Source organism: Genypterus blacodes, unplaced genomic scaffold (assembly GCF_046128005.1).
Source record: "Genypterus blacodes isolate CSIRO-AG114 ecotype Tasmania unplaced genomic scaffold, CSIRO-AGI_Gbla_v1 ptg000007l_1, whole genome shotgun sequence".
Taxonomy (NCBI): Eukaryota; Metazoa; Chordata; class Actinopteri; order Ophidiiformes; family Ophidiidae; genus Genypterus; species Genypterus blacodes.
Window position 1 is genome coordinate 3171546 of NW_027466821.1, and position 24581 is coordinate 3196126.

Here is a 24581-nt window from a genome sequence, read left to right on the forward strand (position 1 = left end):
TGTTAGTCACATTTTGTTGACCTGAGACGGCACGACTCAGCCTGCAATGACATCGCTGTGACTTCAAGCTGGCCACGTTGCACGGAAACTTTTCCTGAAAGCCAAAATTACGACTACATATGTTGCGTCCATTGGTCGCCGCTGCCACTATGTGAGCAGAAATGGGTGAGGGTGGGTGAGGGTGGGTGACCTCTATGGTCCTGTGCTGCCAAAGTCACCCATGTACATAATAGGGTAGTCCAGGTCAGCAGAGGAGAGGAGAGGAGAGGAGAGGACAGGAGAGGAGAGGAGAGGACAGGGAGGAGGTGAAGCCAAAGCTCCACATGCTTTTTCTACTGTTTTCATTTTCACAACACATGTTCTCTGTTGCACCGCACGTGAGCAAAAATATCAGAATTGGGTCACTTGTACCTGGTGGTGTAATACAATCCAATTATGATGTAATTGTTGGTAATTTTTCCCTTTAGACATTTTAACAATTAAGTTGATGAAGATTTATGATGTATTAAAATGTTTAATATTCAAATGTTTATTCAGGTCTGGCCTCCGTTGCTCAGACAGGCACTAGATTTGATTGTTTGACACTGAGAGGGAGAGAGAGGGAGAGAGAGAGAGAGAGAGGTTATGTGCTCCCTCATCAGACATCAGCTTTGGTTCCATTCAAGTACTTTTCATGTGATTTTTTTTTTTTTAAATCTGCATCATACGCATTTTCTAAATTGCTCAAAAACACTTGGATGTGGACTTGAGGGGGATGAATGTTTGTTTCCATAAAATGAAATGCGGCAAATGGAAATGCATTCATGAATAAGAGGAGGTGAAGTTATTCAAGGTTTCTGGTTTGGATGTAGCTGCAGAGGGAAAATAGGGGAAACAGTCAGTCAGCCAGTGCATGAGGACGCATTGTTATACATTCATAAAACATAAGCTCTGCTCTTGTTTCTACTGTACATGTCTGATGGACACACAGTCTAATTAGTATGTTTTGTCTATAGAAGAAATATTCCAGAAAAATATAATGTGTGCTATACTCAAGTCTCGCCCTGTACCACCACCTTGAGGTACAACAGTTTGACAACTAGTACATTGTGAATTTCAGCCATGTTGCTCTGACATCATCAGTATTAAACACAGGCGTAGGCAACATCAAAACACAAATTCAATCAGCCATATGGTGCAAAGATCAATGCAGTACAGATATCAACCAATGGCTGTTAAATAGATTTAAGGAGGAAATGACAAAAATCTATCACTTTCAGACTGCAGCTCGCCACCGTGTCGCTCTCAGCTCTTCCTGAGCAAACATTGTTTATGTAAGCAGGCATGGTTTTGAATGATAAGTGCTTCCTTTAATCAGTCTCTCCGTAAACCATCAGCGAGTTGTTTACCCCAGCTTTTAAGCCCTTGATACTAAATCAAAAGCTGGTTGTATTTTTTTTTCTTTCCTGGTGACTCCTGCGAGCGCTCGCCCCGTGTCCATCCGTCATGTCATTGCTACCAAACAACCCAAAGCTTGTCCGATTTCCTCTCCAGCTTTCAACACGCGTGCTGACATGTACAAATATGCACACGCCTGCAAACAATCGAGATGTGCAACCGCTCCGAATGTCGCCGCCGCCATAATTTTTTCCATCACATATCAACCCGATCTCCAGAAAGCCCCGACAGCCTGCTGCAAATTTATTACGCGCTGTTTACATTGCAGTTTTCTCATTTTCAGCGAATTTCTCAGTGTTTTATGCCGGCAGTTATGAGGTGGTGATAAAGAATAAAGTGAAAGGATGTGAGGGAACAGTGAAGAGTGATGAAACAACAACAATATTTCAGATTTTATTTGCATCCCCTGCGTCCTGCTGACCCCTGCGCGTTTGGCAGGCTGTGCTGATGTTCATTTTAGCCCACAATCAATTCATTTTAATCACAATGGGCAGTGCAGGGAGCAGGGGGAGCGGCGTGCTAATTGATTGGCAGGTATTTGCATATACAGTTTGCAACAAAATGTCACGGCCGGCCTTGGTGGTGACCTGTGTGGGCTGTTGGCAAAACAAACTGATGAGGGTAATTTATCATGCGGTTTGTACTCTGCTGAGCAGGGGCCCGCACCCACTATTGTTAGCACCGTCAGTCACCTGTCACACCAAGAGGGTAAGAGGAGGAGGAGGAGGAGAGACGAGGGGAGGGAGAGGAGTAAAGGAGAGAGACGAGGGGAGATGCAGATAAGAATAACACTGTTGGGTAGAGTTGCTGATTAGTCGATAAACCATGCGTGAGTACTCCAACCTAGCCAAAAAACAGGAGAATCTGCTGCGTTATGCAGATGATGTAACTTTTACTGATGGACTGAAGTAGAAAAACAGCCAATGCTCAGATGGGCCTGATTTTCACTGTAACTTGCAAACAAGCTCTGCAATGTGTGTGTTTGTGTAGTAAGAGTCTGTCCCCCGTTTACATCCCTGCGGGTCCCTCGCTTGACTTTGTCTGCGCCTCTGAAATATGCTTTGTGAGCACATCTTCATCTTGTCTAATGGTGTGCTCGGGCCCAGAGTGAAGTGAATTGTCGTTTTGCTTTATTTCACAAATACAAAGTTGACCACAGGGGTGTTTTTGCAGTCCGCAGGTTATTAATAATCGCAATCAGCCACTGCACGGACAGCACAGGGTTGGTCAAACAAAACAAGCTCCAGTTTTCGACTAGGTGTGTGTGTGTGTCCTTCAGTCCATATGCTCCACAGAGAGAAGCACTGAGGCCTTCTCTACTGCCTGATTGGATATAACAGTGGGTGCATGGATAAATATATTAGTATAGACCTAGACTGTGAGCAGCACTCCTCCGTGATTTATAGAATAACCTCCGCAATAGAAGTGATGTCATTAGATTTATCGTTATTTGCACTTGTACAAAAAGTACCGGCTGGTCACGCTAATGTGCTAGAACTGTGCAGCCTACAAACGCTGGCTGGGTTTATGCTCGGATTCCCCGCAGTGCCACAACATCTACCAAACCCTAAATATTGGTCTCCTCTGCTGAAGCACTGAAGTGAAAGCTAATGGGATGAGGAAATTTCAATGAAAAAAGCAAACCAGCTGCTGGGACATAAGCGAGACTGCTGAATCTGGGTGGCTGTAATATTATTATTCCTTCCCAACTGTTCCCGAGTAGTCGTCTGCAGAAATCCTCCAGAGTAGAACCTCTTCTAAGGTAAACATTTGGTCATCATCACCATAATTATGCCCAACTACAAGTCCCCATGCACAGCCTAGAGTAGAAATATAGTTAGGGGGGCTAAAGGGAGGTAATGCAACTCATTAATAGCATGCCAGACTTGCCATGATAACATTGGATTCAATTCCTAGGAGAGGTTTTATTTTTTGACCAATTAGCTGCCTGAACAACCTATTGGCCATTAAGTGTTCTCTGCAGGGACTTTGTCAGACCATGCTCTATTAAATCAGCTCTCAGGCTGAGCAGTTATGTACCATCACAGTGCTTAGAATGGCTGCCTCTGATGGATGCCATTGCAAAATGCCAAGTAATAACGGCTGTGATTGTGTGTCTCAATGCTGGTGTTTTCTTATGGTTGCATCCATCGGCGGCGTGTATGTGTGTATTAACATAATGTGCTATTTTTTTCCCTGTGCTTTGTTTATTTGGTGTGTGTCTGATAGCCCATTTTCAGCAATACGGGCCGGTTGGAGAGATTATCATAATGTTCAACTGAGGGAGCTGTTCTGAATGGGAAATGCCGTGTTATGGTATTCAGAGTTTGTCTTCAGGTGGGTCAAAAGTCCCTGTACTTTATACTACTGTATAATTTAGGCATGTGGGAAGAAATCACGATGACTTCGTAAACTTTGCATTGGCAAAGTTTGACTGGCTCCAAGTTTAGGAAAACATGTTATGAAACAACAACAGATGAAATGTGTCTTTGCTTGAGATGATGGGTGACAAAATTAGATTGATTGATCGATTGATTGTAGTGTCAATTTGCATGGCAGATTAGTAATGAATGCCTTGCAAATTTTACCACAACAACAATCAGAGTAAAGAAATCTATGCAGGCTTAAACGCATCATGCTACTGCAACTGTTTCCTAGACATGGGTCATAGCAGCTGCATCCGGTTGTCAATTAATTGATAAAGCTTGTTTTTCGCAGAGGAGATGGATACGCACTTCTCCCCTGGATGCACACCAGTAGGTTGGAACATAGAGCTGAAACTTCTGCTAGGCTGGTGATTGTTGTTCTCCAGTATTTTTCATTGACAACCTCAAATTGTGATCTCTGAAAATTGTCTGCAGCAGCCCCATATATTGCAGCACCCCAGGTCCCATTTATTGCACGTCTGAAATAGTTTATTTTGAGTAGTTTTAGATTAATCATGTGCAGGAGATGTATTCCTGATCCTTGAGTACCACAGCACTCCTTGATTTCTATCTCTGCCTGCTGTACACCCACATCTAATTAGCCAAATCAGGTGTGTTCAGACAGTCAGAATCTGGGAGGCACCAGCTCGATCAGATATTCACTTGATGCAGATGGAGATGGTGCTGGATGAGGATTGGGAATCACTCAGCTTGATTCTTTGGTCATAATCCAAAACCAGATCCTGTGATTATATAGGCCTCTAGCCTCCATCCTTCCCCATGAATAATGATGGAAGGCGCATTAAAGAGTGACAGAGATGGGACCTTTTGCATTAATACCACACTTCAAATAGAATCCCTTCGTGTCTACATTTTAATTACTTATGCCCTTCCTGTGGTTTGTGTCATGTATTAGGCAGGACTTGGCACTTCTAAGGGCAGACAGTTCTAAACTGCTATCATTGTAGTGTTGGCAGTGTGACGGCACACTGATCCCTCTGAGCAGGATGATAAAAATCTCTCACAGTCCCCTGCACGGAGGAGCCCATTGTTTTGGGGATTAAGGCGGATTAAGGGTGGATGCTGGTGACCGAAAGGCTCGAGCAGTGTGACCCTTTCACTAATCATTATGAGACAGATACAGAGCACTCAAACTCTTAATGCCCAAGATCTCATTGGATTATCAATTATTCATGGCTGATGGGAGCAAAGTGAGTATGAAAGAGGGAGCGAGAGAGAGTGGGAGAGAGACCGTATAAGAATGTGGACAGATCCCGAAGCAACCGCTGTGAACGTCCAATAATGTCTCGCGGAAAATTTAGGAATGACTCATTCATTTGGCATTTTAATGGGTTCTAATTTTGCTCCTATTAATGTCCAGTGTGTCAACGTTTTAAGCTTTTAATCTGATCAACATGCTGAATTACAAACCAAAAATGCTGTCTATAGCAAAGCCCTCAAAGGTCAACCTTATTTCATCAATCAGCTCTAATTCAGCATAGCAGGGTGGTCTAATGTTTTCTGGGCAGTGTGAGGAAGGGTCTATACAAAGTGAGAGGGACATGGAGCTAGCTGACAGTTGCTGACATCATAACACCTGGATGAATACTGATCCGTCCAGAGAATAGTGACATTAGGTTGGGAGCTGAGAACACATTGTGTCTTAGGCAAAAAAAATGTCTTCCGGCTAATGAGCAAAGCAGTGACGCTATTAAACAAATAAATCATTCTGCTACGGGACATTAAATACATATTCATTGTAGAACCCTTAGAGGTCAATTTAGAGATACACTTGTTGAAGCCAGGTCTTGTAATATCCAGATACAGAGATGCTTATTCAACTAATTGGAATTCTTTGAGCTCGACTCATTTTTACATTTATTCTCCAAGGACTCCAGGACAATATAAATTCTCTCAGTAATGGGAGACACTGGTTTCTGTGACAAAGCACATATTAATTAATGTAATTACTCAGTGACACTTGATGACTTTGTGCAAATGGCAAAATAACAGAGTAAATTCCAAATCGTTTAATAACTTGTGTGCTTGACTCCGAGGGCGCAAAGTGCTAGATTCCGCATGGGTAAACTCCTGAGGTGCTTGTGTGCCGAGCATACAGGGCCCATTAAATCACTCTGCGGGCTCCGTATCATTTAGTTTCCCATTAACTTTGATGAGCAGCTGATCTAAATATGTGAGAGTTTTCAACAAGCCTGGTTGATATGGTATAGAAAGAACAACCTTGAGGTGACTTTGAGACTTTGTGAGCCATCCATGGGCCGAATGGTGGACGGGTCCAGGATCCAGGGTCCATCAAGGGCTTCATTCAGGTAGCTCGTGTTTTTGGAGATCAGATCTGTAGCTGATCGTCCTCTTCTGAAATATTTCTCTCATGTCCAATCAGGAGGAATCTCTCAGCTAATGTGCAGTAAAAGGGGTTCCAAGTTGTTTGTACCTTAAGATCAAAGTACACCGTATTTTTTCATGTCCAAGATGAAAAAGTTAAATGCCTTTTACGTTTTTGCCCTACGCTGTGTACAGGCAAGAGAAAGTACACTGTGTCCTGTTCATGCTCTGGCATGCTACGTTGAACACACCTACCCAGCTGTTTTTCCATTATGTTGATGGCTCCTGTGCCACTCTATTTCAAAACTGCATTAACTTTTTTATTCAAACGGAAAGTTCTTCAACATTCCTACAAACAGTTATTTCTTTTGTCTCAATACTGGCATGGGTGACTCCTTAGGAAAAAGTAATAACAGGCAGAGGTATGGAAATGTGTGTATACTGGAAGCAATATGTGAGAAATACCAAATGTTGTTTGGATGGCAAGCAATTCTTTTTTAGATTTCACAGTTGTCTGCTGTGAAAGGTTCAGTGTTGGTTATCCGCTATCATTAAATAAGATGCCAGGCATGTAGCTGAGTGGTATTTGCAGTGTGTGGGTTTGTCTGTAGCGCTGAGCAAGGTCAGCTCAGTGCATCATCTGTGTTTTCATGGCGACAAAAATGTGCAGCCACTCTGCAAACACAGAATGTTATAGAAGGAAGCTGTAAACGCTGCATTGTTTTGTCTTAATCGTGGTTACAGACGGAAACAAATCAAGCATATAGTGTCCAAGTAAACATAATGAATGTCCATCTGTTTGCAGTATGTTCCACACAGCCGTTGTTTGAACAGTATTGTACTTCTGATGTAGTAGTTTTGCTGAAGACAGTGAAGTCCTCCAATCATGTCTATCAGTGATCATTGAATAGGTTATTGATTACACCATGATCACCTTCCTACCCCAGCCATCAAAACAACAATCCCTACTGGAGGAATAGATTTCATTTTGGAGATTAAACGGATGCTCGGCACGTAACATTCTATATAAATATACAAACATGTTAGATTGACAGCTCCCCTTTGTGAGAGCTGTGAGCAATACTCACCGTTTGTTGTGCACTTTGCCTTTGTGCCTTTCAGCAAAGTGTGCTCAAGGACCAATTCAACGTGCAACACGTGCATGGAATGAACAACACGCTCATCAGTGGACAGTAGAGAGACGTCGGGTGGCAGCACTCCAGGAAGAATGGGAATTTCACCCACCAAGAGGAAAATTATTTCAGGTTCAAACCCAGCAAAGAGGCCCTTAAAGATTTACTTTAGATATTTGAGATGGAGGAAAGGACACATGATGCCACAGTTTAGGTGCATAGTTGAGGCATTTTACCACAATTTGTGTCCTTTTGATCTCAGAAAGCCAACCATTGACGGGTGCTGGATGTTATTGTGTCAGAATGTTTTAACTAAATCAAGCATGCTCATGCGCCCTCTATCGCACTTTTAGTTAATTTGTTATTTCTGTACTTTTCCCTTTCTTCACTTCAGTGACATATTTACAGTGGAAGTACTCACAGGAAATAGATTATTCCAGGAGTGCTGCACAGTAAAAGTTCTCTGCTTAACCTCCGAGGTCAATGTACTGTGAACAGCAAAATACAATTTGCATTTGAGGAGTTTGTCCTCAGTCTGCAGCTGGTCACACAAGTTACTCCAACTTTCCAGAATTGAGCAGGAAATACAGGATAATGCAGAGTAACGTCAATAAATGTTTCTTCTTTTTTAACATTTCATGACCTCTGCATATTGAAGCTCTTCATGCCCCCAGACCTGTTTTGAGATAGAGGACTTTGCCATCTCCATATTACAAAATGTTGTGTTTTTAAAAACATTAGACCCATAAATTTGACGCATTCTTCATTGACCATTGCATGATTTTAACTAATTTTGAATTAAATTTCTGGCAGTATTGCTTGGCCCCCCCAAAAAAATCATATTTTATAGGATGTTTGCAGTGTATAAAATTGATAAAATGGTGATAGTTCTATTCAAACGTTAGGCAGCAGTGGCTTTATATCAGCATTATTCTGAGTTCTGCTGTTGGTCAGAATCTGATCGCTGGGCCTGAAGACACACGGCTAAGATGAGACGAGATAACATAACAACTAATGTATATTCTATTGACCTATAGTCCGCAATTCTTGTTTGTACACACTGAAAACATGGTGAACAGACAGGTGACATTGCGCATGGACGCCTGCTTAAAACCAGGACCCGCTATCTTCACAGACAAGGTCAAACACGTCACCTCTCCTTTCAGGGCGCCAAGTCCTTCAAGGAGTGTCAGGGTGCCATGGCACCGCCAGGAGTCACGCTGTGAATTGTGTTGCTTTTGTGTCACTCGCTCATCCCTTGCTCTTCCTCCCCGTCATTCCCCCCCTCTGAGAGTTCCCCCCGTCCTTCCCAGTGTGAAGCTGCGCTAATCGCTTCAGCCTCACTCCATTATCAAGGTGCAGCGCGCCCGCAGCCGAGGCAATCCCTCACTCCTCACCTGGTCTTTTGGGGATGATTTTGAATAAAGTCGATGAGCGCCGCGGGAAAGTCTGGGAGAGTTACGACTGTCGCAACACTCCGCCGTTCCAGCTGAATCAGCCCAGACTGCACAGCTCAACAGCGGCAGCAGCCTACTGGAAATTTAATTATTATAATAAAACAGTAATATAAAAGGCACAGAGGAGGCTGCTTTAACTCCTCTGGAGTCTGGAGTCATTTTTGTAATTTTACTTTTCATTGAATTTGGCTTTATTTGCATTTCTACCAAACCTGTAAAAAGCTTACGAGGTTGCAAAAATAAAAAATGCAGTTTTCTCTCCAGATAGAGACTTTCTCAGAAATGTTTTTACTTTATTAGTTATTGGGACTTTTTATTTTCAAATCAACAGAGTAACTTTCTAGATTCTAGTCATTTATTTTTATTATTTTGTTTTTTCCTCTGAGGAGAGGAAAAAACGAAATGTGTCTAAGGTTTAGACACTTTCAGAGGCCGGACAGAAATATCAACATTTCCATTATCCAAAATTCATCATCCCATCTAGTAAAGAACTTTTGCAAGTAAAATTGCCAAATGACTTCAGACTCCAGAGGCTTATTTTGCTCACTTACTCAATCCCATCAGATAAGAAAAGGCCCAAGTGACCAACCCGCTGCCCCTTCCTCTGATTGCATAGATGAAAAATCCATAAATCACTTTTAAGAACAAGTAGGACCAAATGAACTCTGCTTCATCATTTTATCCAAATGGAATTTTGGCCATAGAACCATTAAAGCGGAAAGTAATCAGAAGTCAAAGTGATTGAAAAGTATGCTTCAGGATAGGCATGGAAATCTACCTACGCACCCATCTGTCCTCCTCCCAGTCTCCAGAAGAGAATTCGTAAAGATATGATGTCTTTAAGAATTTTTTTACTTTCTGTTCTGTTGTCTGTCATCAAATAAATCTCCCCAACCCTGCTGTTTTCAAGTCAAGTCAGAGAAGCGTATATTGTTTTTACTGAGCAGCGCGGCAGATTTGCTTTGCAAGTCACGACAACAGAGTAAATTAAACTTTGATATGAAACAAGGCGGCGAAACGTATAGAATAACTAAAATTACTGAGGCGGAGATAAACACGGAGTACCTGTCAGTCCCGCTGAAGGCAGAAAATGGCCATTAAAGAGGGGCTGATGCGGCCGTTCTTTACCATAAGCCATTATGACACACGCGGAGAATCTCTTGAGTGCGGTGACACGAGGCCTCCGCGATGACATGAAATTGATGAGATGATATGAACGCTTGCTTTTGAAATAATTATGGTGGGTTGACAATGCGGGAATAGGGCTGTCAAGCTGGTGACCCCATTATGGCTTTAACTTTCCTAACAGCCTTAATCCTTTTGAAACAGTGAAGGATGACAGTGTGATTTAAAACGCTCGCCCTTCCTCACGGGGACTATTGACAGCGGTTGAGGCCTGAATTTACAGACCTCATTTTGAAGCAGCGAGCTCATTGCTTCAGGTCTGGACCAGGCCTCCTTCCGTTTCTTACATTCCTGACACTTAAGGTGTAACTGTTCTGTAAAGTAATGTGCGTGTGTGTGCGTGTGCCTGTGTGTGATCCTTAGCAATTACAATATCTCCCACCTTGAGCAGTTCCAAGCTAATGTTCAACCCAAACACACATTACACCATCACAATGAAACAACTTAAGGATACAAATGAATGTTTGTCACCTAGCGAGGACCAATTAGAACAAAATCTAATCAGGTCACCTTTGAAAAAACAGAATAGAGGCTACAAGTAGGTCAGGATTGTGATTTGATAACGACACATTCGCATATGCATAATTTCTACGATCTGCGTTCATACAAAGTCGCCTAAGGGTCGGTTGTGCACGACCTCAAACATTAATGCTCGGCTATACCATACCTACAAAATTCATGAGGGCCGCACTGTCACACATGTTACGCCTGGAACGCCTCACACGGTTAAAATGAAGTGTAAACTCCTGTCGTCTTAACCGGTCGTCTTTGTTTTTCTAGCGCAACTGCTCTGGGTCAGTAACGTCTAAGACCCTGTTTCAGTTCTGTGTTCACATCCTTATCTGCATCTATGATCGAAGAGATTGGAATATTACGGTACTTTTTGAAGAATTTGGCAAAACTATATTTTTAAAAGCCCTTTTCCACTACTGGAAGGAAACGATGGGAGTTATGGGTATAATAGGTTTATCCCTGAGCCATGTCCCCCTCTGAGTAATCCTCCCCAAAAACAGACAAAAGCAGGCAAACACACTACTTGCCTGGCAGTATAATGTGCCATCTTCTGAAAACGGCAAACCAAAAATGGTTTTGTATCAAGCCGATGGAATAAAGTGTTACAAATCTGATCATATCACTCTGGCTTGGAGCATTACGGCATCTCAGGCTTATTAGATCACAATTTAGCAGTAATCAGTGATGCATATCGTCTCACATTATTTGCAACGTGCCACACTGGATATTTTGAAGTAACGGGGAAAGTGAATGACTCTAATAAGGAAATAAACACAGACTGTTATTCTGAGTTATGTTGCAGGATGGCCCGCCCTCGTGCTCCTCCACTATCTGGCCCGCTCTCCTGTCATCAATCCTGCCCACCGCACTAAATCCTGCCGCGGATCTATGAACCCCTATTGGTATTGGATTTCGGGGGATAGCTATGAAACTCTCAGTCAAAGCTTTAAAGCATCATCTTTGTCTTAATCCACTGATCAATAGGTCTGACAGGTTGAAATAACACAATAAAGTAGATTTAGTGGTTTTGCAATGTGGGGAGGTTTCATAGTTTAGATGAACTGCCGCGGCGCATTGTGCTCCTGAGAGGGAAGAACCAAAACACTGTCTCCAAAATGATTCATGATTTCGCTCTTAATAATAAGAAAAAGACAAGAATGTTCAATTAACGTCGTAAACATTTTTTTTATTTAGCAATTTCGCCCATCAGAAACACTTCCTCATCCATCCACAGCTGCTGCAATATAAATACATTTGTAAAACATGCGTTCCATCATTTTGTGCAACACTGCGGTGCGCTTGGATTACAAATGGGTTCATTATAATGCGGTTACAGAAATCTGCACGAGGTTTCTTTCTCTTAATTTGTAATGACGCACTCGTGTTGATTGATGAAGCCACATTTCCGTTAATACACCGACGAGATTTATGCCTTCAAATAAATGAGCAAAGTGTCAGGAAATGAATGAAAAAGAGTTGAGCCTTTTTTTTAAGTGATTTGGGCTCTTAAGAATGAATTGCGGCGTGTCCTTTTAATGGCTGTTTCAGCCGCGGTCCACCCCAAAACATACCTTGAGTAAGTAGGATCAGGAAAATGGGAATCAGTGCTATCAGTTTTGGGATAATTCACCAGGAAAAGCAGTAATATGTCACTTGGGTGAACTTTACCTGCGATCCAGTGTTTTCCTGTTATGATATGTTTACTTGCAGTGTCTTTTACTCTACAGTAACATTAAATAACAACTTTTGCTGTTGTCGAGTTTGTCGCTCAGGAATGCTGCCGGCTGCAACGCTGGCACACAACTAAAGGGATTAGGTGAGGGAATGTGTCTGTTGCTATTAGTTACAAGCTGTCCGTCACCCGTGTCAACACGATCAATTCAATATATACATTCCCGACGACAGTAGGTTGACTAGACTGACACATAATCTCTGACAGAACTTAACCGCTGCTCGGGAAGACAAATTGAAACTGGAACCGGAGATTTTTTTCTTTCTCTGTCTTCAAATAAATCACACTGCATGACAAGCTGCCACCACTGATAAAAGCCCATTTAAATGTATAGAGTGGCGTCACGTTAAAATGTGTCCCCGGGAGGTTAGGGAACTAACTCCATCACAAGGCTTCCCCCGGGGGCCATAAGAAGCCGAACCGCTGGGCGCTCGCCCCACGAAGCCCATTGTTAGTCTAATGAACAGACAGGATTTGATTAAAACATTTCAAACATCATTTGGCGCACGATGCGGTGCAGAGAGGCCCCCCCACGGTGCACACTTAACACCCTGATGATCTGAGGCAGGAGGCCTCTTACTCCTGCTCAAAGGTGAGCCCACAAATCACTGTAATGCATTCAGCAGGGGTCTCTCTCTCTCTCTCTCTCTCTCTCTCTCTCTCTCTCTCTGTTTCTTCCTCTCTATCTCTGTTTTTCTCTCTTTGCCACTTGCAACGCTGGTCGTTAAAAATTCATTAGATGCCGTTTGTATCGCCTCCTCAAGGATGTCACCCTTGATGGCCGACTGTGTAGAGAAAAGCGGGTTCCAAAGGCCAGAGGGGCTTGATGGAGCTCCTGGTGTGTACCGGGGTCCTCTCCGTGGCTTTGATGTGTGTGTCAGTTACACACACGTGCTTGAGATAGAGCCGTGAAACACACTTGTGGTTGAGTGTGTATCAATAGATGGGGCCCTCTGTGAGTTTAAATGTCGTTAGTGTAATTGTAGAATGTTTGCATAAGCCGTGTTGTGCCACCGTCAGTGGGTGTGATTGTGTTGCTTCATGTTAAATATTGAATGTGTCTGAATTTATGCAGCGAGAAAGCGAGTAATTTAGTGGATTAAAGGAACAAACTGAATGTAATTAATAAAAAAATTAGCTTTTGGTGTATCAATCCAGTCATACAGTGTACTTGAACACTTAATGAGATTATATTACACACTAAACTTGCCTTTTTCACTAAATACTGAGCAACAAAAGCAATGGATATGTGAGTGTTGTAGAGTGTTTGGAAGAGTTTTTTCATATATATATATATATATATATATATATTTTTAAACCCTGTTTGATTGAACTTTTGTACTTAATGAATCAGTAGCAATACTACTGGAACTGAAATTTCATTACCGTGTACATTCTTTGTCAACAGTGTCTGCTGTGTCTATTTATTTCCTTTCCTCTGCTTTGTGGCATCTTATGAAAAATATTTTGTTCCACATTCGCCTGCAAGGACGTGCGCTAATTTAAAATGACATTTGATGGATGTGGGAAAAGCGCTCCCACCTGAGCTGCAGGTCACCTGGTGTTATTCTTCAGGGAGCGCAGAGCGACTCTCCACAGCACTCCTGCCATAATCCTAAAACTAAACAAACGCAAATTAATTTAGGTCCTTCACAATTCACCTCCATGCTCATTTATAATTAATTTGCATGTGGACCAGCTTCCCGTAATGCTAATTTCAGAGAGTAGCATCGCCATTAAGGATAATCTGCATTTGCTGCCTAATATACTTTAAACCTATAATGGCTGTACTTTTCAAAGAAATGCAGCGATGACAATAATCTTTTGTTGCTTGATAATGGCCTACACTTCTACTGTTTGTTTAAAGTTATTTGCTGAGTATAAAGTGAAATTTGAATATATTTCGATTTGAAGAAACTGAATCGACGCCCCCCCCCTTTCAGATAATTTATTAGACGCTCAGCATTTAGCGCGCCTAATCCTCTCTGCCGATGCTCTTAGGTGCTCGTTCTGTGCAATAATTGTATAAAAGAGTAAAAGTGGGATTTCAGGCACTCTGATAATCACCTTCTCTTTGCCAAGAGCACGGCAAAAGTAGCAGAGGCGAAAATAGGAGCGAAGGAGAGGCGCCAGAAAACCTTGACACAGGAGAATCAGCTGTCTGCTGGACCGGTGAGCCGGGTCAGGCTGATAGGCGCTTGGCCGGCACAGTCGCTGCGCCCGGGCCCAGTCCTGTCCTGCAGCTCCGGCACAGGTCCCCGGCCATAATGGAATCTGACAGGATGTAAATGAGTTTTTAAAAGAGCCGGTGAAAGCTGGTCATTTTTCTCATTTAGTGGTCCAATGTGTTGGCCGGGTCCCCAGCTGTCACCCTGCATCCCTGCCTCTCAGGGATACGGATGGGCACTCGGCGTACAGTCGCAGACCTTGATTACTAATGCCAGAACCGATGGAGAACGGGTCTCTTTGTTTTCCCTCCTTCCAAATCTTTTTCTCTATCCGTTTTTTTTACTTTTGCTATCACGCCCATAGGAATCTCAGCTTTTTGTCAACAAACTCAACAAAATGCACAATTAGGATAATGACAATAATTCCGCAATGAAAAAACTAGTAAAACGAAATACGCAGCTCCTGTATGGCGTTAACAATTATACATAGTGCAGTCACCTAACCCAGATGCTCTCAGGGCTGCTCAGCAGTACCAGTGCAGCATTAATGAGCAGCGATAATGACTAAAGGCTGTTAGTTAGAGTTAAATGGAGCTTGAACACCCAGCTGACAATGAACCGTCTACCACAGAGAGGTTGATCTGGGGGAGTGAAGGGAGAGCTCAGGCCTGGAGCGCTGGAACTTAACGCGAGAGACCTGACATGTCAAGCAGCACACGAGCAAGCTGTCTAATGGGGCAAAAGGTGAGGGCCGGACTGCAAATCTATATATATATATATACTAACAAAGGCTCTGACACTGAGATCTAACATTAATGTGTATAATGGATGAGATTCATAGTCTGTGTGATGCTCATATTGAAAACATTCAGGTGGACAATGCAGGAATAATGGTGATAGTGTAATTGTGTAGGTGTGTCCTTGGTTCAAATCTTTGCTGTTTCCATGTTCCCACCGTGTCCGAGTATGTTCCAGGTGCTCCGCATTCCTCCTCCTCTTCCTCCTCCTCCAGGCCATGTAGGTTAGACGATTTGGAAACTGGAGTTTGCCCCGTAGGTGCGAGCGTGAGCACCGTCGAGTTTGCGACCTGTCCTGCGCCGATGTTGCCTCGTGCCTAATGACAGTCGGGGTGCGCTCCAGCCCGCCGAGACCCCGGCACAGAGGATGGATGGGTTGCGGACGACTATTAATAGCTGCAATTTAGTCTGGATTTGGATAAGGATCTGGATCCAGCGGGCTGTAATATATGCTCGGAGCGGGGACGCATTAATGGAGTTGCTGTGCAGTAACAAATAGCGCAATAAACATGCAACAACCACTAATGTGTAACCAAGATGATGCTGATTCAGTAGGATGCAACCCTATGATATATCTGTTACTGAGAGATCCAGAAAATACATCTTTATTATAGTGGTTTCTTTCTCGTTAGGGCAGTGTATGATGAAATCCTGCTTGTTCTTGTCTGGGTGGAGGTACTGTATGCTTTGTAATGTAGGTTGCAGGTAATTCACGTGGAAAACAATGTTGATTTTGCACAAATACAAGCACCAGATTTTTGTATTTCTCCCGTTGAGGGCAGTAAGAAATGCTGGATGAGTCGTAATCTAAAGACGTACGACACCGGTGGAGTCATTAGCTGCGATGTAACCAGGACATCACCTACGGAGGCAATGTTTCGTCTCTTGTTGCCCTAACCTTGACAGATTATTGGCCAGGCCGGAAAAACCTGAACCGTTTTATGGGTGGAAAATATTGGCAGGGGAAGGCATCCTTGTGAGGTAAGCAGCTGTGCTGGCCATATTGTGTATCGATCCACCGTGTGCTGTGATGGCTGAACTTAATTAGATTTATATTGTAAACAAAGACTCACAGTATGAAATTTGAATTAGCAGGTAAATGTTATCCATCAAAGCAAATAATAATATTTTGTGCAGTGTGATGCAGTATTGGTATTTCTGAGATTTATCTTGGCTGTAAACGGAGTGTGAATCTAGCCTCTTAGGCTTTACTGCAGGCTGTAAAGCTGCATGCTCCCCTTTTCTCTGCAGCCGCTGCTCAATGACACACACACACACACACACACACACACACAAATGTCAAACAAACAGGCCGCACCGATGCACGCACATTCACAGTTTCAGGAATTTGTGCACAGACGTGGCAGGTAGAGAAAGACACTTGAAGCGCACTTGCATACCTCTGCCAAGGCAGAATAGAAATAAATCTAGTATTTTTGTGACCCTATTTGTTATTTTACACCAATTCCATAAAGCACCGATAGTATTTTAGTCCTTATTCAGATCTGGATCAAATTGCACGTACTGATCATGTCTATTAGGGGAAAGATAAGGCCGCTCCTAAATTCCTGGATCAAGATCCACTACAAAATTCTCCCCTGGGTCCTCTCCCATCCCTCCCCCACGTTTTGCCACAATTGGTTCATAACCTGAAAACCTCCACTGCAGAGGTAAAAACGCCCCGTAGCACAAATCCACTCGGCCTTCCTTCGTGTGATGCTGTATGTCTGGACCCATTTGTGTTGCCGTCCTCTGCAGTCTTTCCTCGCTGTACCTACATTCCCGCTGCTCCGGGAAACTCCAGATCGCCCTGTCCTAATCAAATTAAAATTTGTAGCGGCACGACTCCAAACGCTGTCAGAAAACCTCAAGGATATGGTGCAGATTATTGGAATTCAATCTGATGTAATTAAACACCTCTTCCCCTCTCCCTGCAATCAGTGTCTTACTGGAAAAAGAATGTCCCCGTGGTTACTAGGAGGAATCATTTCCGGCGCCAGATATTCCTCTGTGGCGCGGGATGAGCCAGCCCGGATCACCGCGTTAGCTCTCTGACTACGAGCCAAGGCTGGGTTGAGAGTAACGGTTCAGACTGGGATTTAGCGGGAGAAGCTCGGGTTAAGACCTTCGATTTCAGTGTTTATCTTGGAATCAAAAGATCTTGTTGCCTGTGTGAAGTCAGAGGGGGTTCAGAGGGATTTTCGCTGCTTGTTTAATGGGGATAATACATATTCCCATTTGTGCAGAGAAGGTTATAACAAATACTTGAATGTACCTTGGAAATTGCTATGTACTGAATAGTTCTTCTTTTTTTTATGGTGTACACTCAATTCTCAAAAACCACTTCAACACTTCATCATAATAGAGAAATGGTTTTAAAGTGTGTGTTAAGCCCAGTGTGCACTTTTCAACCACTTCCATGGCGTGAGAGTGAACAGGCGCCTTGTAAATAGCCCGACAACATGTTTCATCGTCCATGCATCTCGCCCATATGGTAACTTAATGATTTCACCATCCTTGGACACACACCAGTAGGTCTGTGGGCCTATGGGTGTCATGCAGAGGACGGAAAATAATAAGTCATGTTCCAAAATCTTTTTTTTTTTATGATGGTTTTGATTAACAAACATGGAGAATAGATCATGTTTCATAAGGAGTTCTTGTTCTTTTTATGTTGTAATTCTAACATTATTCTGCAATTCTCCAATCCCTTATCACCAGTGCAATATTACACCATACACTCTGTGAATTACTTCTTAATGTATGTAATATTTGCACTTGTTTATTCCACATTTATTTGTCATATATTGTGGAAGGATCCATGCAGCAATTTTATACATTTATTAAATTGCTTATTATTTAATTTAATTTATATTTGACATTTATTCTATTTTGCTTCCCTATTTGTAACAAGTTTCCACAGAGAGAAACCTCATCTTATGGACCATATGGTTTCTAAGAGCTGATCTTAGAATGCATTTTACATTCGGTATTTTGACTTAAAAAATAGAACTTGTATCATATTTCACAAATAATTGTTGTTTTTACTCAACACCGAAATGAAACCCATAATGAGCCCTCATCATCTCTGGAACCTATAGTTGTAACAGTCGCTTGTGGGTGGCATCCACTAAAATCAGCTGAAAAGCCCTTGAAGACTTCATCATCCTGTAAAAGGGTTCTGTGGAATGTATAATTGCCTGCTTATATGGATTAATGCCACCAACTGACATTTTCATACTGTTAACAGCACTTGTGCATGGTAATCAATTATCCTTCATTATGGCCAGTTATTGTATGAGACTGTGGGTGAGAGCTCCCTTCAGAGATTCTACAAAAAGCACTTTTCATGGTATAAGTGCTGGCTTTCCCATCAAAGTGTCTCAATCCCTTCTTGGTAACTCCCTCTCTCTCTCTGCCATGTTTTTTTATGTATATTTCCCAAGGAAGTTCATACTGTGCATGTTTGTGTTGTCTTTGAGTAATTCCCTTTCAAATTCATGTAGTAACTCCATCAAGCAGCAGTAGTTCAAAGCCACTGGGAGACGTTTTCCCGCAAAGCATCTAAGTAGCTTCTTCTGGCTGAGTCAGTAAACCATCATTTATCCCCCCGAGAGCCGTTCACACCTTGGGTCACATAGAAGCCACGTGAGTGTCATTAGAGTGGCACAGCAGTCATGGTAGAGTCATCGGAGTCACATGAAATGGAGCTGTAAACGACTCTGAAAGTGCAGGGTGGAGATGGAGGGACAGCTTTGTCAGTAGGTGATAGATGGCGTCCGTGGAAGACATAGATAGCTTCCTTATCTACAATTTTAAACCATCCGTCTTCTCCATTCAAAATACTGTACTGCGTGTGCGCTGTTGACGCAGGGAGACATGGACAAGTTTAAATCATCCATTAGGATAAACAGAATGGTTACTGTGGTGTTGCATTTATGCCACCGGTGTCTGGTGCATCAATCAAACGTGTGTGTGTCAGCTGTAATTTTCCTGCGTCGAGGTTTTTGCTGTGCAACTGCGGTATCTTTTTATTTTTTTGGTGAACCAACCAGCCTTTTCTTGCTCTGACCCTCACCCATAGTGCCTTTACCTTCCACCATTGTGATGCATGATGTGAAGTGGTGAAACAGACAGAAGAGGTCTTTTCATATTTTACCCACAACTTAATGTACTTTGTATTTACCTCACTCGCTTTCCTGGTAAATCAACTCCAACTGTTTGGTTTTGGCTTCTAGTATTGACCTCCTGTCAACACTTCATGACAACTCTAGAAAAGATACCTTTTTAGTCACAAACATACCATCAAATTCAGTTAGAACCAGAGTAAAATGAATGGAATTTTCCTTGGTTTGATGACCTCAAACACCAGAACTGTCTGAATTTGCATGGGACGTTTCTTTCATGTATTTAATTTATTCTTAAAATACTTCATGATAAAAAAAATGTATGTAAATGACTCTAATACGTCTGCGGCTCTTCCTCTGCTTTCTCTTTCTTTCTCTCTCTCTCTCTCCCTCTCTCTCTCTCTCTCTCTCCACCCGCCACAGTCAACTGGAGAGAGGCCATATTTGTGCGAAACAAACACAAGCACAAAAATAAATTAAGAGATCAAAAACCCATCGAGAGGAAACGAGTCAGTATTCCACACCGTTGTACAATACAATATCATAGCAAATTAGCAGATTCCAATGGCTTCCACTGACTACCATAGATATACAATGTTTAGTTGGCTGTAGATCAGTCAGTCCAATAAATTGTGTCACTTTCCTTTTTTTCATCAATGGTTCAGACAGACAGCGACTTGTAGATGACCATGAAAAGAAAGCGGCTACAGATGTGTGAACGGAAAGCCTGGGACTACGAGCCAGCAGCAATGAGAACAACAGCATGTGTTCACATCCTACTAAACTGCCATTGTGACCACATTTTCAAGTCCAATAAGCTTCTCTACAAAGGTACAACATATAAAACTGTTAAATATATAACTTTTTAGGGCCTTTCAAAATACATTAAATGACATTTCTTCACTCCTTCTTCCCAACCGCGCTTATACTCTCTTTGTAGATATTCATCAATTCTTCAACATGATTTGCACTCATTCTCCGTGACAAGTCTATTGCAAGCTGTCCCAACCGTGGCTACTGAAAAATGCAAATCCGATTTTGTTTTGTTTTTTTCCCCCGTTTTTTTTTATACACAGTTATACGTATGTAGTACCTATATCTCCAGTTTCAAAATACAGTGGTGGGCTTAGTCTGTGAAAAAATGCCTGCAAAGTTTTAAAAGTACTCCACTGTTTGCGAATGTGGATCCCACCAATCGCTCTGCTGTGTACCGTGTCTCTGGACGCTGTCATTGGTCGATGGCGACACGATCGGAAAAATTTGCAAAGTCTCTGGTCTTTGCCAGGTGATCCGTTCAGTCGTAAAGTCGTAGTTGTTTTTCCTCTTTGGTCTATAAAAATATGGGAGGTTTTACTCCAGCAGAAGGCCTATTCACAACAGTGAGCGCTCAGTTCGGTCGACAGCCTCGTGAGGTGGTCCGAGAAGCCACAGGGTCCTGGTCCATGACCATCCTGTCTATACTCTAGAACTCCCGTCCCTCAAAGCCACTCGCGTCCTGTAGAGGCCAGAATGGGACAAATCCCCTTTATCGGTCACGTTTTGCTGCAGCAGTTCCAAACCAGAGGCAAAACCCCATTTAGGGATTTTTGAGGTTGTCCGGTCCTCCGCGGGCACTAGGAGGTGCTGCTAATTTCACAGAGCGGATGTTGGAGCGGAGAGGAGGCGGACGCAACATGTTGACCCGATGACAGATAGCAGGAGGGTGCAAATCCAGGGAAATGATGGGGAATAGTGTTTTACAGTACAGTAAGCAGTTCGTCCAGTGTCCAGGGGAAAGCTTGCTTCCTCAAGCAGTCACACCCTGGTCGTCCCGTCTCTGGTTGCGTTATGAAACCTAGGAATCGAAAAGAACACAACACAGATTAGGCATGGTTGAGACATTCCAATGTACTGCACACTTTGGCTTCTTTTAATGTAATCATACTTTAAACATTACTATCTGCAACAAAGGCTTGTAGGACATCTAGTCTGTCAATACTGTAGAAATGACGCTTGCATTTCAGAGTTGAGCCTTTATCAGAATGTCTTATTTGCATTGAGTAACCCATTGCAGAGATGTAATTACTAAACGATTCAGTGATTTACAAATATAACATATTTTTACATTTATTTGCTTCCCCATAGATGTTGTAAAATCGGCTTTTTCATTTTTGCATTGCCGGAGGATGTGGCGTTATTGTATACATTGCATTTTAACACCGTGTATTCCCATTCCTCTACACCGAATGGAAGGTGCAGCATTGGCTAAACTACGATTACATCATGGGAGGGGAGTGGAAACAGCTTATTCATTGTCAAATAAAGTCTTTTGGCAGTCAAATATTTGGAACTATTCAGCGGGTGTAACCCAATAACCAAGCAAGTCTCACAGCGCAGAGAGTGAGAAACAATTAATCTACCACAGAAAGACAAATCTGGAAGCCTCCTTGCCATCTGGCCCCCGCCAGTCACACAGCCAACTTGATAGAGGCATTAATGCCTTCCAAGATTGCCGCATTGCCACTCAAGATTAATTCACAATAATGAACTCTTCGCCGTTTTGCGGGCTGCAAATTGCCATGAAAGAGGGCAGGTGTTGGCCGGAGCTGGAGCATGGATCACAGGTGATATTCGATGCAGTGGGAGTAATAAATATGTCAATGAAAGACGGTCTAATAGGAATAATGTCACGGTTTGTGCTGGAAATGGGCATGAAATGACCCATGGGTATATTGCCTAAAAGCAGGCTGCTACTAAATACCTGCCTCAGCTTGATACCCAAATAGGTGTGTAGTCCCACTGCGAGTACTTTCTCCCGCTTCTGGCCTTACTGAGATGACAGGTAATGGTAAAGGAATCGAACTGATAGTAACTTGGTAACTTGGTAACTTGGTTTCCGTCCAAGTGATTTCCGTCCTCAATAGTAAATACACACATACAATAATAGTACAATAGTCTTTGCACGTCAAAATATTAGTTGTTAAAGCTGATGGAAGCAGGAATTGGCTATAATATTATATAAAGGTCGGTTTAATTTCAGGGCATTAATCCTATGCTGATGACTGCACACACTATATGTCTCTCCACAGCAAAGCATGGCAGAGATGTTCAGCTGGATGAGAGGGACGAGCGAAAACGCCAAGAACCTGTTTGGTGTGTTGGCCAAGACATCCTGAAACTGAGACTTTCTTCTTTGAAGTGTGTCTGCATTAGAACTTCCCAGAATGCCCTACTGCATGCTCCCTCCCACATATTTTGGCTGTGGCGAATTCAAAGTCTTTATCTACTTTGAAGTCTCCTATCTATCTCTATTACCCAAGATTACTTTGTTTCCCTGTGTGGGTGCAGACACAGATGAGAAAGAAACGAGGGCACAAAACGTAAGAATAGGAGGTCATTTGTTATTGACGATGTCGGTTAATCTGTCAGATGTCCCTCTTGCTCATCACAGACACACATATTATGCAGAGAAGAAATGAGAAAGTCTGAGGGCCTCTTCTTCACACAAGCACTTGTCAGTGGAATCAAAAAAACGTTTCCTTTTGACAGCAGGTGCATCTATACCACTTCCACTGGAAGTTCCGACTACACACCCAGCCATTCATGGAGAGGGAATCTCTCTTGGTATTGCCTCTCCCCAGGTTTCTCCCTTTTCCTTATACATTTTATACGTTTTCACTGGAGTTTTCCCTCGTCTTCCTAGAGAGCTTTGGGCGGGGTAGGGAATTTTTCTGATGTCGTGGGTCTGTAAAGCCCTTTGAGACATTCTATGTGATATCGGGCTATACAAATTAAATTGACATGACTGTATATTTGCGATGGTTGAGCTCAGGTGAGAATATGAATTACTTGCCTAATATCCTCTCCATTTGGCGTCTGACCCTTGTATGTATGGAACACTAGCGGGCATAATTAGCAACAAAGCTAAAATTATAAATGGAAACGGTTGAAACTGTTGCCGCAGTGATTTCTTTCAGGACACAGTATTTTAATGCTTAGAAAGCCAAATGGATGGAAACAAGCTGCCGGTAGCAAAATGCGCAAATGCTTCTTCACGCCTTTGCACTTTGTCGCTGTGAAAAGACACGCAGGAAGGGGATAGAAACCAGGGTATGGACATTAAACTAGGGACATGAAGACTGAGCTCTCGTGGGTATTTGAATACAATTGGAGGAATAGAGCCATGAGATCTTGTTCTATGTAGGCAGCCACATATGGGATTCTATATCTAACAGACTATCTTTCTCATTCTCTCTGTTCCCTCTCACACACAGATCCTAATGTAGTCTCTCTCTGTCTCTCTCTCTCTTCTCCCTCACGCTCGCACTGTAGCAAATGGTTTCCCGTAAATCTCGCACGCAAATCTCATCTCGGGGAAAACGCGAGCCTTCTATTAAAAAGTGGAAGGGATGTCAGATGAGCATGAGATGTATCTGCCCTATGAATAAAATTCACGGGCCCTTGGTGATTATTACCTGAGGTTTATCAAGAAAACGACCATAACACTCTATTTTATATCATATAACTGAGAGAGAATGTTTCACATTTGTGGCAAGGGAACGCAGAGATGAAGGGAATACGATGCAGAAGCAGTGGCTGTTCAAACAAGACCAGGAGGTGGGTGAGCAAGATTGATAACTGCTGAAGGTGTCGACAACGGACAGACTCCCTAGATGTGTTAATGACTAACCTGGCTAGCAGGGGAGCGGCTCGACACTCAAGGAAAATATTTGAACATATCATGCAGGATTTCTGCGTGTATATGAGAGCGCGGTGCATTTGTGGGTGCAGCAAGCGAGTAAATTCATCTACGTGTTGTGTAATCTGCTGCAGGTGCACGCAGACACTTCTGTTGGAAGACGATTCTGCTATTTATACACGGGAGTCATTTGCCAGCTGGGAGTTGGAGGATTGAAAGCAAACGCGTCCAAACATATGGCCCCGGCCTGACATTTCGTTGCCGTGTGAACTCCCGCCGACTCCCCTCAAAATGTCATAGAGCAGCGACCCGTTGCCAATGTGTGAATGGACACGGATGTGAGGAAATGGATCTATTTTTTGCTGTTCAAACTCCTTCTGAAGACTCCGGTGGATATGAATAATGCACCGTTCCAAAGGATGCGGGGACAATGGGTCGTTAAATGAATATTCATAAGTGAACTTGTAGGTTAGCAGCGAGCCACAGGTTAATGAGGGATGGGAAATCGCTCATTAGACGCTGTGAAGTTGGATAATGCCTGGAGCAGATGCCGAGATCAAAATACACGCAGACCCGAACATG

The 24581-nt window shown here is 42.8% G+C and overlaps 1 protein-coding gene across 1 annotated transcript in view; it reads right to left on the reverse strand.

Annotated features, from left to right (window-relative positions):
- Nucleotides 1–21115: 21115 nt before the first annotated feature.
- The window catches only part of LOC143003595 (chemokine-like protein TAFA-5), a 104529-nt gene continuing 101063 nt past the window's right edge, over nucleotides 21116–24581 (reverse strand). Inside the window, exon 5 of the mRNA XM_076154364.1 lies at nucleotides 21116–21155. Within this exon, the coding sequence (XP_076010479.1) occupies nucleotides 21116–21155 (40 nt within the window). The remainder of the gene's footprint in view (nucleotides 21156–24581) is intronic.